General features: G+C 40.0%; 2 protein-coding genes across 2 annotated transcripts; both read left to right on the forward strand.

Annotated features, from left to right (window-relative positions):
* The first annotated feature begins 1,221 nt into the window (after positions 1 to 1,221).
* LOC133977829 (evC complex member EVC) lies at positions 1,222 to 9,147 on the forward strand. The gene is made up of 20 exons (XM_062416120.1): positions 1,222 to 1,401; positions 1,509 to 1,634; positions 1,881 to 1,967; positions 2,343 to 2,566; positions 2,698 to 2,782; positions 2,886 to 2,984; positions 3,110 to 3,238; positions 3,335 to 3,496; positions 3,642 to 3,858; positions 5,174 to 5,322; positions 5,506 to 5,604; positions 5,765 to 5,977; positions 6,153 to 6,262; positions 6,485 to 6,686; positions 6,864 to 7,088; positions 7,232 to 7,367; positions 8,319 to 8,421; positions 8,546 to 8,672; positions 8,782 to 8,872; positions 8,956 to 9,147. The coding sequence occupies exons 1-20, from the start codon at positions 1,222 to 1,224 to the stop codon at positions 9,102 to 9,104; spliced, it is 2,913 nt and encodes a 970-aa protein (XP_062272104.1). The 3' UTR covers positions 9,105 to 9,147.
* A 2,208-nt stretch (positions 9,148 to 11,355) lies between these two features.
* minar1 (membrane integral NOTCH2 associated receptor 1) lies at positions 11,356 to 14,486 on the forward strand. Its single transcript, XM_062416456.1, has 3 exons — positions 11,356 to 13,359; positions 13,854 to 14,072; positions 14,292 to 14,486. Exons 1-3 carry the CDS (start codon positions 11,356 to 11,358, stop codon positions 14,484 to 14,486), a joined length of 2,418 nt encoding a protein of 805 aa, XP_062272440.1.
* The last annotated feature ends 4,814 nt before the right edge of the window (positions 14,487 to 19,300 follow it).

Genomic DNA, 19,300 nt, shown 5'->3' on the forward strand with positions numbered 1-19,300 from the left:
TCAAGTTTAGCTGTGTTTCTCACGCACATTACGTTATTACTTAAAGGAAAACTATGGACGACCTTTCAAATGTGCATATACAGCCAAAAAAACATTTTATCCGTTGCTGTTCAACTTCGACAAATATTTCCAAAACTTTGGAAAAAACGACTCCTCCTCAATTCAAGTATGTCAAGCACAACAAAGTACATACGAGTGTTTCCGATTGCCTTTCAAGATAAAACAACATAGCTGAGACAGTACGATGATTGAAACTTTAGATACATCACGGCACATAAACATGCGAAAAAACAATACAAAATAGATTATATATTTAACACACGTGCTTTCTGTAGCCGTGGATTATTACCCAGCAGAGCAATACGTCCTTTTTCCTACAAGGATCATTTTGTACTTTTATATTGAAGGCGTTGTCACCCTCGTCTACTCGTTAGCTAAACCAATGTAGCATTCATGTGGTATCAGAATAATCGGAAAAATTAGACCCTTATCGGGAAAATTCACGTGAACGCCCCCGAAGTCGGAAAAAACGTCGCTGAAAGTCGTTTAATATGTCGATACATGACTCGCAGAGAAACACGGCGAACGAAAGTAAATGTTTGGTTAATGGCAAGAAACTTTTTGAAAACTCACGTGTTGCTTATCAATGTTTTTTTGCTCACATGTAATTTGTAAGATAATATTGGGTGATAACTGTACATAGCTATTTAATAGCATTAACCACGATAACAAGTCAGGTAAAACAATATTTTAGTGGTTTTGGGGAATCTACTCGTGCAGACTTGTATGGGTCAAAATACACATTTTTCTATTGTCCATGCCTTTTCCACATTACCACTTTAAAAAGCTCATGAACATTACCAAAATCGGAAGAAAGACTTCCCAACTCGGAAACTGGGACCATCCGAGGAGTACCTGAATGCAGCATAATCACCGAGTTTGTCGTTTTGGAAAAAGGAGGAGAAAAAAAGTCTTTGCTACAAGAGCTTGTTGCAAATCGGAGCTATAGCTATTGTTTGAAAACTTAAATCGTTTTATATAAGCTAAATATTTTAAATCATACATGTGCAAGAAATCTCAGTGTGGAAAACCAGAGCTGTTTTTTTTTACTCGAGGAGATGAGTTTTGCTTGTTAGATGTCGAGTGGCTGGAGGTGTTATCCTACAAAATGCTAGGATTCAGAGTTTCCCCACTGTTACAGTTTGGTGAGTTTACTGAGAAATGACAGAGCAGGAGCAGATAGGAGACTGCGGCACCGATGTGTTGGTCTGTTTCGCCGAGTCTCTTCACATATACACAGGACTGCTGACAGTGGCTACAGTGTGTGGAGGGCTGTCGGGAATACTAGCTGCTGCTCTGCTGTATGTCTTTTGCCTGAAGCCTTTGCTGTTGACCAGACAAGTAAGAAAACGCCATGCATGCAAGATGTAACCACCGACAGTCACTTTCCTTCTGTATCTGTTTTCATCCAAACAACATATTCCCATACTCTAATATAATCCCATCAGGGTTACAACGCAAGGAGGCTACTTGACCCAGATGATGGGGAATTGGACAACAACCAAAGTGACTGTGTCAGCAACAGCAGAAAGGAGGCTCCGAGTGGGACAGCCAATGACAAAGGATTACTCCCTGTAATACCCAAAACACTGTTTGAGACTTATTGTAGCTTGGCACAGGTGTACATTTACATGACACTTATATTTGTAAAATGATGTCAAATAGCTGGTAAACTTCATGCTGCGTAACAAATAAGATTGGATTGTGTGGTACAGTTTGCACATCATTAACATAAATATGTACTTGCATTCAGGGTAGCATTTTTTTTGTTTACATATTAACATCTCACTAACTATGGAGTCTGTTAACTCATTGACCAGGAGAAGGTGCAGCCACCCATGAATAGTGATGTGGCAGCTTTTGCATCCAGAGCAAAGGTGGTTTACCCCATCAACCAAAAATACAGAGTAAGTCCATCATAATTACACAGCACAATGCCCAAATCCATGCAGAAAGTAACACTCATTGAAAATCTCCTAAACTTTTTTTATTAGTTTATACACAAATAATACCATCATATAATATCTAGTAATGAGTAGAGTAGGGCAAATGTTCCCATAATATGGTACCAATGCAGAGGAAACAGTAACCTGCACTATATAATACATGCAAATGCATGTATAATATAGTGTGTTATATTCAGTTTGTGTGTAATGATATGTTACATATTGCATGATACTGAAGATACTATGTACGGCTAATAAAAAAATATATGTCGTAAAAAAAGCAGCTGCTGACATTATACTAAGATATTTTCTGTAATTTGTCATTGTATTTGGCAGCCTTTAGCAGACGGTGCATCCAATCCCTCGCTACATGAGCACTCAAAGTTGCCAGCGATGCCAAATGAGGAGTCGTCCTCCTCTACAGATGGAGAGTCTCTGAGCCAAGAGCAGGACAACGATGACAGCAGTCAGTTTATCTCTTCCTCACTGGTTCCCAAGAGCCTGCAGAACCAGAGTTTCATCAGGGTCTCTAACTATCCTCATACACTTACACAAACAGGGTAGGAGTCTCTTGACACTTTGGAAGGGTAACTCTGGTTTGGAAGCACTGACAATACATTGTAAGCTTACAATATGTATGTACAAATTTAAAAAAAAAAAAGCTTGATAATGATAATACTCTTGTCTGCAGCTTTGAAGGTAGGATCAGCCTTTACTGTTTGGCTCTGCAGGATGTACAACAGAATTGCTCTCAGCTTCAGGAAGAAAAATGTCTGGTAAGTTTATATTTTATATCAGTCTATATATTTTTTAAGTGTGCCAATGTCTAACAGTCAAATGTTTTTTGTGTTCTCTAAATATATATTTTTCTTGCCATAGGTTTTTCTTCAAATGATGAAAATAATATTCAGCTGTCGTTTCCCAAAAGACAAAAAAGATGCAGATTTGTCCAAGAATATTCTTGACATGCAGCAAAAGGTAATGCCACCTGACGAATGGCATTTAATACATATCATGGTTTGAATTCATCGTACAGTTATTAGTGTATAGAAAAACTAATCTTGAACCTTTAGTTCATTTGAAAGTATATTTTGTCATTTTAGGAACTGGATAAGCTGAAGAAACAGTTTCCAGCAGGCCACACTGCCAGCGAGAAACCTGTTGATGCACCCTGCACTTTGGAGGAAATAGAGAGAGCTCAGAAAGATCTTCTTGAACATGGCCTTCAAATGGTAACAGTGAAGAGAAAACTCAGAAAATCATATGAAAGTGATACCAAGTTTAAAGTACCACTTTGCTATGCAACTAAACTAATGTCCTCTTTATAGTCAAAGGGTTTAAGCAAGCAGGTGGAGGACTTGTGCCAGCATCTGCTGAAGAAAACCAGCATTTTCACTCCAGATGAAGCCCAGAATGTAACTGCTTCTCTCATCCAGACTCTTCTTTCAGTAGAGGATCACCTGATGAACACACAAGAAGCAGATGTAAAGGTGAACAACACAAGTTATTGGCTGGCACGGTTCAATTCGCATCTCACCCATTGTGTCATCATTTGAAAAAAAAGGCTGGACTAAACAAAAAGTTGCTAATGACTTAATATGTGGCTCTTTGAATATATCTGTTCACATCTCTTAGAGGATCCAGCAGAAGCTTTTGTGGTGGGAGGAGCTGACGGGGCTTCTCCAATCCCAACCTGCCCTGCTAAGGCGGGAAGTGTCTCTGAGGCAGGGCTTGATAGCCACAGTACTGGAGCAGCTGACAAGCAATGATGTCTTGACCTTTGGCCACATGGAAAAGATACTTTCAGAAGTTCAGAGCACTCTTACAGAAGGCCTTCAACAGTGCACTGAGGGTGAGATGCATTGAGTGAAAGTGGTTTCAGTTTGACCTAAGACAATGATAATTGAGTCTCTGCTCGGGTATTAAGTAGCCAGTACTATAAGGTCAACACAGATAATTGAAAAAATATGGTTTGATAGTGAGCACTTTAAGGTGATTACAAATGAATGAATGAATGTAGTAACACAGTTCTCTGAGAAACTAACCAAATGTATGTGGAAGCTGCTGGTGGCAGGTAGCAGTGGACAACATCTAGCCTAGTTTTCAAAACGTACCCTCTCAAAATAGACAATTTTTCTGAGAATCCTCTTTAGCTTCTAAAATAAGGTCACGTTCTTTCAGGACTGCACTGAATATTATGCCTGACTCTCATGCAACATCTTTCAGCATAATACTTTACGGAGACATTTACTGCTGTTACTGTAGAAACAAAGACATGCTAATATAATTTAAATGACTGGTAACAGTGTATACATTGATTAAGCAAGGGATTTTTCCTTTATAGGTTCTTTTTGCATGTTCGTTATGTAAGCCCGATGAAATATCCATCATAGCAGAGGTTATTCACTATCAGCATACCTCTTATTGTTGCGTAAGAGGTTTGACCACTCTTTAAAAACAATATTGCTCTTCCCATTGCTAACACTGTAAGTACATCAGCTTTTGCTTTCTCTGTCTACATTCACAAGTGGGCTCTTTAGTAGACGTAAAGACAGGTTGAGAGTTAGTGGGTACACTAAAAAGAGTGGATTACGATTCAGAATTACAAAATAACTCCTGGGATGTTTTAAAATCACAGATTGATGTGAGAGATGTTTTTTTAAAGATGTAGTGTAGCATTGACTCCAAACGAACAAACTGTACTAAAAATGGTAAATGGACTGTACTTATATAGCGCCTTTCTAGTCTTTTTGACCACTCAAAGCGCTTTACATTACAACTCACTCACCCATTCATACACATTCATACACTGATGGCAGGGGTACCACGCAGGGTGCCAACCTTGATCATCAGGAGAAGCTAACTACACATTCATACACCGTTGACACAGCAACGGGAGCAATTTGGGGTTAAGTGTCTTGCCCAAGGACACATCGACATGTAGACTGGAGGAGCCGGGAATCGAACCGACAATCTTCCAATTGGAGGACGACCGCTCTACCTCCTGAGCCACAGCCGCCCCCAATACTACATATTTATTACAAAAGCAATATATAAATCAACATTTACAACTGCTTTACAGACTGCTATTATCATTATTATTATTATTGTTTTTGGTAAAACACAACCTGTCAGGGTCATCTTAAAGTTCAACGGTTATGTTCCAGATTGCATGAGGAAGACAAAGGAGCTGGTGAATGAAAAGTGTAGCAAAATGGAGTCCAAGCGAAAGAAGCTTCAGAGGAGCCAGGCCAAGGAGAAGAGCTGTGCCCTCGAACTGAAACAGACTCATAGTGACCTACAGCAGCTCACAAAGGTCAGAACATTTTGGATCACTGTTGCATATTAAATAGGTTACGCAAATGACTGTTGACTCCAGCAGTTAATTAAGTTTTAGGGATGATAACGCAGTCATGAACAACTTCTGGTTCATAATTGTTACGGTTGGTTTTCACACCTCCTCTCCACTGTTAACTTTACTATTATAAATCTCCTCCAGGTGTATCAGGAGCTGCTGATGAAACAAAGGCAGCAGCTCTCTGACTTGGAGCTGCAGCAGGACAACAGGGTGGCTGAAGCTCTTTGTGGTCTTTGGAGGGTGAGAGATTTCATCTTGTTGTGTGTGTGTGTGTGTGTGTGTGTGTGTGTGTGTGTGTGTGTGTGTGTGTGTGTGTGTGTGTGTGTGTGTGTGTGTGTGTGTGTGTGTGTGTGTGTGTGTGTGTGTCCATTATTCTTATATAAACATTATTTATCTTTAGAAACTCCGTACCTCCTGGTCCAAGAGGCTTGGAGAGCTAGCCAAAGACATCTTCCTCACCTCTATCCCTGCCCAGTCAAAGATATCTGCTGAGCACTGTGAAAAGTTGTGGTTGGATCTAGAGCAGGAGCTGGTTGCCCAGCTGCAGCAGGCAGAGAACACTATCAGGCTGCAACTCGAGGACATGAGGGCTCAGCTGGATAAAGATGGACAGGTAGACACACTTTTGGGGATCAGATACATACAGCCTCTCTATCAGTGGCCCATTGATTCTTTCAGCACTTTAATTTTTTAACATTGTTCCATGCATGGTCAATTCAGGTCTATGAGACATTGGTAAGTTTTATTACTCTAAATTTCTTTCATTGTTTGTGACCTTTTTTCTGTAGGTATGGAGTGAGGAGATGGCTCTGGTGCAGGCCTGTCTCAAACACTTGAGTGAACAACAGATAAAGATCCTGCGAGCCATGGTGATCAGACAGAGCTACACACTCAACAGGTGAGACTGGAGGATCTCTATTAAAATACCTAAAGCTTTTCTATTATCTGACATGTTTAGGAATTAAAGGCACTAATTTTTTCCGTAATGACTAAACAAAAGCTAAATCAGTGCTAACACCAGGATTACACTTCAGCTTTCTTCTACATATCCATCTCCATTTGTATCGGAATCTGTGGTCATGTGTTTTAGTAAAATATTGCAATATGATCTTTTTCTCAGCCAAGTGGGGAGCCTTATAGAGCAGAAACATGAGCACCTGCTGGTGGCAGTGCGTAGGTACTTTGTGGTCAGGCACTTCTGTCTGCACACGCTGAAGGAGATGAGGCTGTCCAAGCTGAAGGTGCTCTCTCAGACTGATTTCAGAGCTGTGCTAATGGAGGATCCCAGTAAAAACCAGACCTGTGTCAATTCAACTCTCAAGGTGGGGAAAGTACACATTACTGAAGCTCACTGTAATTTGTTTCTGGGTGTTTTTGAACACCTCTTTTAGCCATTCTCAATAGATGCCAACTGCAATAAGGGTGCTACAGCACAACTGATTGAGAGAACTTGGTCATAGCTCAAATTCACAGCTGTTCTGGTGTCATAACAATCACAGAATAGCAGTGCAAGCCTAGCAGAGAGGCATCTGGGTCCAGAGAGTCATCTGGTGGGCCACAGCTTCCAGCAGGAGTTTTTGTCTGAGCTGGAAACAGGGACAGAGCTTCTTCAGGGCCATGCACAGCTGGTGCTGGGTAACGCCCTCAGCCATGCCATCCAACAGATGATGGAGGCCCCACCCACTGAGTCACAGGCCCCCTGTAAACAGGACAATGGTTTGAAGGTAGGGTTTATAGGTAGGAGTTATTTCATTGTTAGGATTCTTGTTGTTTTATTAATCCCTTGCAAATTAAAGTTAAATCCCTGTGGTCTGTCTGATGAGTTTGTCAAGTATATTTCTGTCCTTAACCTGCGTTTCCTCATTAGCGCCACCTGACAGAGGCTGCATCTGAGAGTGTTTATGTTACCAAAGATTCTCTCACTGCACTGGTCCAAAGCTACTATTCCCACCTACAGGACATCACCAAAAAACTACAGGAAGATCAGTCAAACATAAACCAGGGTGAGATGACACACACACACACACACATACACACAGCCACATGATTAAACCCTGATTTTAGTGTAAAGGTTGAAACTTTACATAGACAAAATGCTTTGTGTGAAGTATTTCACCATTGGGTGCTGTTGTTCAGAGCCTGACTGATACAGATTTTTTGGGGCCATATATATGTGTATATATATATATATATATATATATATATATATATATATATATATATATATACATATAGAGACAGAGAAATGAGAAAAAGGATCAAATATACATAAAATGCTGCCTGTATAACTTTTCTAAAAAAAATATTTTTCCTAAATATCAGCACATATCAGAAAACATACACCAATACTGATGTATACCAATATATCTGGGATAGGCCAATATCAGCTGACATTTCTATCAGTCGGCACTACTTATGTTATGCATTTCATTGATGAGTCACAGGAAATGTGAATTTACCAAATGATTAAATCTGTAAAAGATGTATCTTAATATCTTTGATTGATAAATACAGTTTTCAGTAGATAAAACACCCCCAAGTTACAAGGAGTGTTTCAGATTCAGTCAAGTCCTTTCCAAACGAGTTCACACAATGCTTATTAAGCCTATCACCACAAGGCACATCTCTCTGTATTACAGTATACAGTTTTTAATATGGTGTCAGTTTTGACATTTCCACATTGGCTGGATGAATGCATACTGTGCATGTGCACCAGAGACTTAACGGAATGGAAACATTAATCTGATTGAAATTAGTCATTTTGCAGGGGTTGTGTGATGCTCAAAACAATTTATCCACTGTTTTACAGCCAGAATAGTAGGGGCGCAGTAGGAAATGGGGGAGCCTATGATGTAAGCGTGTCAACAATGTTTTTGTAATTACTCTCACTGCCATAAGGGGGAGACAAAAGTCTGACACTCCAGCTTTAATTTAAGAGAGGTTAACTTTTCCAGATATGAATGAGAAGCAAGAAAGCAGCAGTCAGTTGAGCAAAGCTTTGCTGAGAGAGCTGGTGAACTGGGGCAGGAAACCCACCTCTGCCGAGTTTCAACAGAGGTACGATAAACCTGGCTTTGACAGTAATGTTTGACTTGTTACCACTACCCGTTTCATTTTCTAACTCTTAAAACACATTAAATAAGTATAGTTTTTTTATTTTTTATTTGTGTGTATGTGTCAGGGTTGAACTCCACAAAAGGAGGGTGTTGGAGCAGTGTGATCTGGAGCAGGAGATGATGTGCGAGGAACTGAGGCAGAGGAAAGTAGCCCAGGATCAAACCATAGAAAAGATCAAAGGACAGCTACTGGTTAGTATGCTTCATGCCTTCATGTGTTCTATATTTGATATTAGGTTTATTAACAAATGTTTTATTTTTCTGTTATTTTCTGTAAGCACTGTGTTGTTGTGTCCATTAGGAGGCAGAAGAAAGCTTCATAACTGAGCTGGCAGCCTTGGCCCGAGTTTCTCTCCACAGTCCAGATCAAGAAGCCAGTGAAGAGGACACTGGTTAGCAATCTTACCCTACAGTGTAAAGATATGTATACTGTACTTATATGTTTGCTGTCCCTCATGATGTCAAATTTCAACAGGTGATGAGAATCCTAACATACTGGACCTACTAGCCCTGAACCCAGCACTAGACCCTGCCTTGAATCCATCACTGACTCCAACTGTTGTAACCCCAGCTGTGAAACCTACAAAAAAGAAGAAAAGAGAACTTGAGTCTCGTGTCAGCTGAAATCTTCACACAGTAGTGTTTACATATGCATACAATGGTGGCCTTTTGCTACCCTCTTATTTTTATTGTTGATTCTTGATAAAGTTTTGCATCTACTTTTGGTAGCAGTGTTGTTGTAAGAAGGTAGTATGTTAAGGGATCTGTTCTTTATTTATATAAAAATGGAGTTTCCAATCTGGTTTCAAATTTTTACATAAGTATTGTGCTTAAATGTTAATGATGATAATGATTAAAAATTGTCACTTTCCTTTTTCCAAATTGTTAAGTGTTTTTGGTGATAGAAAATGGCAACATAGTCATTTCTTCATTCACTTTCCTCAGTAAATGGCACATACCATCAGATCATACAAATCTCTCAAAAAGAACAAAGTAGATTACTGTGAATGCATTGTTGAGTTTTGTTATTTTCACCTGGCATAAAGAAGTGCCATGTGACAGCCCTGGTGTAATACATTTTACCTAATGCACGCACGCATTGCTTTTCATAACACGGCTCATTCACTGCATTGATTCCTAGTGATTCCACTGAGTACATAGGATGATGGATGTGCTCCTCTGTGAGTTGTCGGTTGAATTAGATGTCCATTCTGATTGTAGCAGAGTGCTACTACTCACCGATGAAAGCCTTGCCCTTCTCTTATCCTAATGGGGTTTTAAGTACAAGCCTTTATGGATGATAATGCAGAGTAATGGTGAAAAGTCTAGGAGGGCTGAAGTCTGGCACAGACAGCTGTGTGTAGGCAGCAATCTAGCAGGCAATTTACCCTGGTCCTTATGGTTTACTGACAGTTTGGCGTTTTAGGAGTGTCAATTAGCAGACATCAATTTTTAATCTGATGTTTCTATGCTCAATTTGCACACATAACCAATTACTCCAATGGTACCTTGACAAAATATGCTCCTGGACCTGACCCACTTATACACACTGGATTGTCCTGCCAAGAGTGTCTCTCCTCCTATATGTCAATTAGAAATATGGTTGTTTGCAAGTGTCGTCGCTGATCTGTCGTGAGGGGAAACCGTTTGGATGTATTTTGAGGTCCCGTAGGGGACTGCAGGGACTTGTGGGAAGATGACCTGATTTCTAATTTTTTCCTTTCCTGCCTCGGCTGTAGGCTAGTCGCAGCTACAAACACAGAAGCCCTGAGAATGAGAATGGCAATATGAACTGACCCACATCTATCTGGAATATGTCCTCGCTGTTTGCGTAAAACTGGATCTTATTTGTCATTTTTGATGGATGCAGGTGTGGCTGAAAATCTTATTCAATAGATCAGGTAAGTGGAGAACCACCTAGGCTCCTCTACGCTGAATACTCCTTAGGAAGACGTTTACAACCTAAAATGCATTTGCAACACTGTGGTTTTATTATTGTCCCAGTTGGCACACAAACACAACTGAGGACTCGTTGCGCCTGTTCAGAGGAGACATTTCCCCTCTTATCAATATCTTCTTTCAAAGACAGCTTGACTACATGGAACTAAGTTACTCAATTCTTGTTAGTACTGTCATCGATAGATCTCGTATTGTTCCACAGTTATGAGGGCAAGCCCTGAAGCTGTAATTAGAAATGAGATTAAAATGTCCACTCAGTGAGGTAAAGATGTGAGCAGTGTGATGGCGTCATCAGATCAGATGATCATTTATTTTAGGGCCCAAAATAAGGTCGCTATCCAAATTCCCACTCAAATGGCTTTTACCACCACAGCTGAGACAATCTACTGCCATACATACATTTCAGATGTTATATGCTTTCTTAAAAACTACTAAAATGTGAAATACTATCAAACTTGTGATTTAACTAACTCTACATAGAGAGTTGCTATCAATTTAATTCTACTAAAACTATTAACATGAAATATAATAAAAACCATGAAGAATGATAACGTCTTATTATATATTTAAACCAATACGACATGGTAATGTACAATGTTTTATTACTGCTTTATTATTCTTATTAAAATGTGATATACATCATTAGGCAATGTACAACATATTATTAATATTCAATACTTGAATTCAAAGGCAGATTCTTTGGTGAGAAAAAGGACTGTAAACTTTCATTTTCATCAACACTGTGAATACCTTTAGTCTTCTAAAAACTCAAAATTTTACCTGCACCTGCAATCCTGTTTATATTTCTTTTTATATCTTGTTTTAATGACTTTTTATGTGACTTTGCATTGCCTTGTTGAAAATAAACTTGCCTTCCTTTGCTAACTGCTTTGCTTTGCCTCTCAGGTGAGCAGCCATGGCGAACCTGCAGCAGGAATACCCCGGGGTCCTTTTGGGGATCCTGGAGGAACTGGCCAATATGCGCCAGTGGCTGACCTTCCAGGACCTTTGTCGCATGGTCAGCACCCGCTTTGACCTGGAGAACCTCATCGAGCTCAGGAGTCTGCTGTTTGCTGCTGCCAGCCGTGATCCCTGTTTCCCAGCCACTCTCTTCAGAGACCGTGTTTCCACCAGAGGCCAGGGGTTATCACCCATAGGTGTCGCTGCTGACATTGTAACCATCTTCAATCTTATCCAGATGACGGGCGGGGCCCCTGATGACAGCCAACCAATGAGAGCCCAGACGGTCCTCCCTGTTGACCAATCTCCAGGCCCCAGTTTGCCTGGAATCCACCAGCTGACCATCTCTGGCCGAGAAAGAGCACGTGCCCACTCTGACTCCAGTAGCAGGTTTATCGACCAGCACTTGCTGTTTCCAAGACCTAATTACTCGGCCCGCAAGCGAGCCAGTCTTCCCCCAGATCCCATCTCACTCGTGTCCTCCCCTCCGACCAGGGCGAGGGCTGTTTCTTTCGACTTGCCTCACACCACACTTTTGTACTCTAGTGGTCAAATTCCCAACGATGTGATGAAGAATCTCTACCTGCCTTTGGAGACAGACAGTGAGTCAAGTGGAGAATCTGGCCACATGGAGGTGTTTGACGCCGAGCCGGGAGCATCTGTTGACCAGAAAAGAAACATCTTTAGGAAGGACTTCCACAACCAGCCACCTCTAATACCACAGGTGACCATTAGCAGTGAGTCTCCCAGTCCCAACAAAGGGCAGAAAGGCTTTGACAACCACAGCTTTGAAATGATCCCCAATCCTTACGCTTCACCCACAACAGCCCACCAATCGCCAGAGCAGCGGGCTAAACATGAGAGCCTTGATGACTTACAGGACTCAACATACTTTGGACCAGGGTCAATGACAGAGTGGTCTCCCCAGCACCTCCACCCTCCCAGAAGCCGGAGGCCCGCCTGGAGCAACAAGAGTCACAGTCTAGAGGACCGGATAGGCCTGGGCAGCATTGGAATGGGAATTGAATCACAATCACAACTTCCAAGACGATCAACCCCTGCTATAAACCGTCTGGGAGGGTCTTCAGGAGGTGACAGTGGGGATAGTGGATTGCCAGGTGGAGGCGATGGAGTCAAGGCTCAGGGAACCCAAACAGATGCCCCGGACCCCAGACGCCTTCGTAGCCTGGTCCATGCAGACCGCCTCTCTTTCATGACCTCATTAGATGACCCAGAGTTTGGTGAAGATGACATCAGTGCCATCTTTCGTTTCCTAGATGACATAAGCATGTGCGGTTCCACTGGAGTCCTGCACCCCAGTGATGGATCTGGGGGCATTAACCAGGACACCCCTGAGGCCAGACGCGGCCGCCTAGGTCAGCTCCAAAGGCTTTTCCACTCTCTGGAAAGCAGTGATGATGGTATGAAAGCCAGTGTCTGTAAGCTGCTGCTCCGTATGAGCCAGATAGAACGACAACTGGAGTCACTCAATGACGTGAAGGCTGAGATTTCCCAGGTGCTGTCCGCTCTGCAGCGACTGGATGAAAAGATCCAGCAGCCTCTTGTTGGTGGTGGACAAAGCACCAGTGGGAGATGGCTGGAGCCTCTCAGTGGTGTCTCCTCCTTTATGAGCCACCCCATAACCCCTTCTGACTCATCAGACCCCCAACCTCTGTCCGCATCTGGGCATCTGTTTCCAGGGACCAGCACTAGTAGTCTGGACTGGAGCAGATGGAACACTCCTGGAGAGCAAACAGAAAGCAGCAGAGGTCAGACAGATTCAAAAGGGGTGAAAGAAGGGAAGAAGGATTTAGCATCTCGCCGTGCATCCAAAACCCAAGTGGAAGAGAAAGTTGTCTCTGATTCGAAACAGCCAACTGTGTCGAACTCTGCAAGAGACTGGAGTGTGTCATACTCAAAAAGTAAAGATAGCAAATCGTCACATGGCAAAACTGGACAGGTAGAGTATTTCTACTTTGTGCTTGTTATTCCATATTTTATATGATATATGAAGATAGAATTAAGTAACATATTAACAAAAATCTGTCAAAATATCTGTGTGCGTGTGTATCTGTGTGAATTATTTAACTAATTACAGGATGACTGTAAAAATGGGGGGAGGGGGACGGGGGGGGGGGGGGGGGGGGGGGGTAGCATATAGAGGGTAAATATTAGACCTGTAGCTGGCATTGTGTATATTTGAACAGACATGGGTGCTTATGTGATTGGTTTACAAGCTGTGAAGGCTTCTTTGTGGGATATTGGTTTGAAGTTTGACAGTGAGTAATACTGTACAGTGAACTGTTTACAAAGAAACACAGCTCACCATTCTAATTCATATGTATGTTTGCAAATTACAGTAATTTTAGCTAATACTTCCATCTTGAAATGAGTTTCATAACTTACAGCAAATGTTTAACTTTTCTAATAATGTTTGCCAACTTTGTTTTTTAGGTAGATCAATCAAGTAGCACAACTAACCTACTGCCCCAGAAGTCATCCAACCTGGTGGAACAAGTATTTAACTCATCCTTGTTCCGCCAAAAAGACAGCAGTCTGACTGGTGGGCTAACATCTGGGAAGGTTGTGGAGCCCAGATTGGCTGAGGGGAGAGGAAGGCCCATCTGGACCGTAGACGACAGAGAGGCACGGATCTCTCCTTTTGATTTACAGGTAAACTTCGAATATTGATTTGCGCATAGCTACATTAGTTAAAATGTTTAATTACATTCAAATATTATTTCTGCAATGTCTCAAACCATAAATCAGTGATTTTGGTCCATTCATATTTTTTTATTTTTTTTTAAATTACAGCCAAGGTAGGCATTCTGGGAGATTTATTAAATAAACATATCTTTTTTTAAACGTATTAAACAACGATATGTCCCTCAGGGCCAGGAGTCTCTTAACCCCAACAACATGGAGTTCTGGATGGACGACATCTACACTCCAGGCTATAATGGTCTACTCAGGCGTAAAGAGGCTGACCTCCGCCGGGCCAGGATTTGCAAGTTGCTTGCACTCATTGCCACTGCAGTGGTTATCATTCTCATCATTGTCATTCCCATTTGCACTGTGGGCTCATGAAGACTCTCACAGAGAGGCAATATTGTTGTCTGTTTTTATTTGATCTTTTTCCAGGAACTTGCACGCCATTCTCATGGAGATTAATAGATAAGAGACTGTGACAATAGGACCCTAAAGCTGAATCTGTGGCCAGTTAAGATTCAGTACCTCCTCAGACTTCTTTGCATGCAGCAAAATAATTTATGACTTCAGAAAAAATGATTTGAACTGTATCTTACTTTATAATCATTTGAATCTCTCCCTCATGCAGTTACAACAAATTGAAAAACTTATCTTCCATGCCAAGTTTTTCCCCCTCGTTTACTGTCATTTATTTCATAATTTATGTTTTTAATTATTTCAGCTGGCTGCAAGAGGAACTAATTAAGGATGGGGGTTTTCAATAATTCTTACATAACACTGCAAGCATATGTTGAAACTAGTAATACTGAGCCAATGCAAAAGTGTCAGTTTCTTTTTTCCCCCCAGTTTGCCTGCTCTTTTCTGAGAAACAGTGTTACAAATGCATTGTGAATGCATTGTGAATCCGCTTCAGCCTGGAACACTGCCTGACATATTGTAATCATAATTTTTCTTCTCTTTTTTTGCTGTTCCCTTGAGACATCTACAGGGCTTATTTCTCTTACATATAAAGATAATTGTTTTAGCAGTATATAAGAGTTTTACATCTGCAATTTATAAGTAGTAATTGATTCTGACCACAGAAGCATATTTTCTTTTAGTTTGAATGTTCTTATACTTCATTTAAGCAACAAGATACACTGCTCAAACTTAAATCAATAAAAATAATATTTTTATAGAGTTCCCCTCCCATTTTTCAAAATGGAAAATACCAAGTGTCAAATCCACTCATGAATGTGTTAAGGCTGTAGAGTGTTTACCAAGTGTCAGGTTTCAAGAAATGGAAAATGCAGGTCTTGTTGTTGATGATTATGTTTTGGCCATAGAGCAGTTGAGGAAAGAGGGAGCCCTTTTCCAGTAAACACTTTGAGTGTAAGATTCTGCTTCTAATTCAATTGAGGTGATGTTTGGAGTGTACCTACGCACATTATCTTTTCACTGTACTCACTTGGCCAGGGCTTTTCCACCTAACTGGAGACTCTCTCAGTGCCACCAGATTAAGCTGGCATCCCTTCAAAGGGGATAAACATAGTTTTGACAGTGATGTGACATTCCATTTTGTAAAAATATCTTGTTAACTCAGAACATATATTTAAACAGATTTTTGGTGCAATACTATTAAATTTATTTGGAGTTGACACAAACATGAACACCTGTAAAATATACTGAATCTCATCACAGTACCTCCATAATAAATTCTACCTTTGTGGAGCTTGTAATGTTATACATTTTTGTGGAGACTGCTTCTGCAAGGTGTTGATTTAATTTTTAGGATGTAATGTAAAAAATATTGCATTATATTGTTGACAAAATAAGAAAGACACCTTACAATGCAATCTATTACAACCCACAACCTCTTCCACTAACGGCAGCCTCAAAATGACCAAATAGTTCTGTGACACCTCCATGACAATTCTCAACAATCAAGATTAACATTATATTGAAAATCACAAGCTTCACAAAGCTTACAGTTATTGTAGCACTGTTGGATTGCATTAAAATCTGCAGGTGTTCATTTTATTGTGTTCACTCCCTCTACATTTCCAGATTTGGGTGATTTTGTTTCTGTTTAAAAATAAGCACTATTCATGAGGTATGCACCAAAGGGGACAGAAACTATGCATATTACTGGGAACTATAAGTATCCAAATGCCTGTTTTATTTATCTGTATCCAGACCGAAAACCCTCACCCTCGCTTTGTGTACACAAATATGCACAGGATGTATAGATGATGTGTTTTGCTTCAATGCATCCTCCTAAGTAGATGTATATCTGCCAAGTGTTTCCCATGAGGCTGTTTGTGGATCCATTATCAATGGTGCCACTGAGGAGGCCTAACCATGTAGTCAGCACAATCCGCAGGTCCTTCCTCTCAAACTTCTGTGCATTAGAGCCTCTTAATACTGAGTTGCTATGAAATTTGGATGTTGTTGTTGCTGTATCTATGAGCCTTTTAGACAGACAGCTAAAAAATCTTTGAACTCATTATTCAGGTAAACACTCTGTCTTAAAAATTGCTTGTAAACGAAAGAAAATAAGGGCAGGTATTATAGTGCAAGTTACAGGTGAGCAATACTTTGTAAAATGGTGGGGCTGTATGTTGACTTATGTTGCCTGTGTGAATAAACTCAACAAAGTTGTAACATGCTTTCACAGTATGTTGTCTTATCTGATAAATAACAGATTGAGACCCAACTGCCATATAATACAAATTCATTTTACCGTAAAAATTGTACGGCAAATAAAACTAATATTTCCTTTTTTCTCTTGGTACAGTGCTTGGTTGATGCCAGATTACACTTACAGACAGCAGAAATAGTCAACTCAGTTCAAGAAAGTACAGACAATGATTGGTGTAAAAAGAGAAGTCTACAGAGATGAATAATTGATGAAGACAGAGAGCGCACGTTGACTGACAGATCTTATAATCTGAAATATACTCTAATGGACCTGCAGTAGTCAGAAGACACATACACATACACTGTTCTGAGGGCAAGTGTAATGCTAAATCAGACGCACACACAGAGAAATCATTTATAGCTTATTGCTGAGTTATTTAAAGTTTTGAATGTGTTGCAGACCCACAAATGTAAATTGTTTGCAATTGCTTCAGTGCGTGCATGTACACGTGTGTGTGTGTGTGTGTGTGTGTGTGTGTGTGTGTGTGTGTGTGTGTGTGTTTGTGTGTCACCCTCATTAAATGTTCCTCAGAAAAGCTGCTGCTGCTATACCCAGATATGCCATCCATGGCTGATTAATGATGCTGTTGTGTGCATCCCATGTGCCAAGCCCATGACAATATGACAACAGGACACAGTTACTGACTGTTTCAAAGGATTTTATGATTTCACACACAATTTCACCAAACTGCTCTGAATACTTTCTTACAATGAATGAAGAACAGGCAGCACAGATACCTGTCTGAATCACCTCAAGTAAATCTTACTTTCATATTCCTTTTTTTCATTGTGCAGAAAAATGTCCTCCATATCAAAGCATAGTTACATAACTGATACTACTAATGGAGTTACTTCGCACAAGTAATGTTAGATGCAGACATTTAAAATAAAGTGATCTTAAGGACAGATCCCATGTCATAAAACCACCAGAGATGCTTCAAGACACAAAATGTTTAGCAGTCTTTCTATACAGTACATGGAGAGATACACTTGGTCACTATATTGATGAGCAATATAATGTATTATGGATGTCATCCACAATGTAATGTATGGAAAACAGTCTTGAAATGATGATAAAGCAGTTCATTCATTGATAATCAATATACTTAAATATGTTAACTCAATGAATGAGTCAAATTAAAAAGGAAATGACAATCATTTTTTAAAAAGAAGAAGAATTTAACCCCCTTATTGATTGAGTTATGCTGTATATTAAACTATACAATGCTATATTCATTTTTAAATTGCACAAATAAGGATTTTCTGAGACTCCTGATGTCCTTTACAGTAATATGTGTTTATTGCAGCTAATAAACACATACTTTGCTCATAGGGCTTCCCTTATTTTTTTGAATATTTATATTATAAATATTATTATTTACGGAATACATATATTGCCATTTTTAATTTTTTTAAATCAATATTTTTTTTATATTTTGTAAATTAAATCATGACGTGGGCTTATTTGGAGCACAGGTGGGCTTAAATGGTCTAACGGTACCAATTAAGTCCATGCTAGACTAAATCTACATGAATCAATGAATACAAATGAGAGATAAATCTTGCTTTATAAGAAATGATCTCCCTTATGAATCATGTCAGTATCCATGAAAAACACCTGAACTTTCTAACATTCTTATTACATTGTCAAATGTAATAAGTTACATTACCTCGATTAAGTAATTGAAATAGTTACATTACTTTTTACATTTTAAATAGAGTAACTAGTAATCTTTAACCTATTTCATTTCCAAAGTTACCTTCCCAACCCTGCCTACTAGTGGATAATACTGTCATCATGGTCCTCCATCTGTAAACCAGGAGAGAAATTCCCCTGCAGTTACAACTCTGGGTGTGTGGGGGCAATAGAGTGCATCTGCTGTCCACCAGATCAGCTGACGAAGAAGAAGAAAACCGGCGCTGATTTTGAACTTTCAAGAAGTATGTGCTAACTTCATCAGGCAGGTGTGGCTCTGCTGCAAATGCTGTGGGAATAAACTAACATCTGCTTTTAAAATCGGGCGTTGTTACATTACATGCCAGCCACACTCTCACGGGAAATATATTGGACAGGTAACTTGAAGTTATTTGTATTTTCTTCTGACCATAGACTGTATCTGACTAAGGTAACGATAGGTTGCTAATACAAACATGCTAAGGTTAATGCAAACACGCCGATAAGTTAGCTTCATTGTTGGCGCATTAAACTTTGCATTAGCGTACGATTAATTTCGCTTACAGTAACAGGTTTAACATTAGTAGTTTGAGTACAATGGGGACTACATTGTCTTTATGGTCGTTAGTAGCATTTGAAAGATAAGTTAGGTTGTTTCTCTTTAGTACTGTAACGTTAGATTAAAATATTCGTTGAACTCACTAGCAATGTTTGATCATAGCACTGCTCATTCGAGACTAGCAACAATATTAAACGGTAACAACTAAAACAAACATTAACTTTATAGCCCTCCCCAGTCACTTATCATAGTTTATTTATCTTAACTCTGCTGCAGTGA

This window comes from Scomber scombrus, chromosome 3 (assembly GCF_963691925.1).
Source record: "Scomber scombrus chromosome 3, fScoSco1.1, whole genome shotgun sequence".
In the NCBI taxonomy this organism is placed as follows: domain Eukaryota; kingdom Metazoa; phylum Chordata; class Actinopteri; order Scombriformes; family Scombridae; genus Scomber; species Scomber scombrus.

Coding starts and splice junctions, on each gene's coding strand:
- LOC133977829 (XM_062416120.1), top strand. CDS start 1,222: ATGACAGAGCAGGAGCAGATAGGAGACTGCGGCACCGATGTGTTGGTC. Junction 6,263..6,484: donor CAGAGCTACACACTCAACAG/GTGAGACTGGAG, acceptor TCTTTTTCTCAG/CCAAGTGGGGAGCCTTATAG. Junction 7,368..8,318: donor TCAGTCAAACATAAACCAGG/GTGAGATGACAC, acceptor TAACTTTTCCAG/ATATGAATGAGAAGCAAGAA.
- minar1 (XM_062416456.1), top strand. CDS start 11,356: ATGGCGAACCTGCAGCAGGAATACCCCGGGGTCCTTTTGGGGATCCTG. Junction 13,360..13,853: donor CACATGGCAAAACTGGACAG/GTAGAGTATTTC, acceptor TTTGTTTTTTAG/GTAGATCAATCAAGTAGCAC. Junction 14,073..14,291: donor TCTCTCCTTTTGATTTACAG/GTAAACTTCGAA, acceptor TATGTCCCTCAG/GGCCAGGAGTCTCTTAACCC.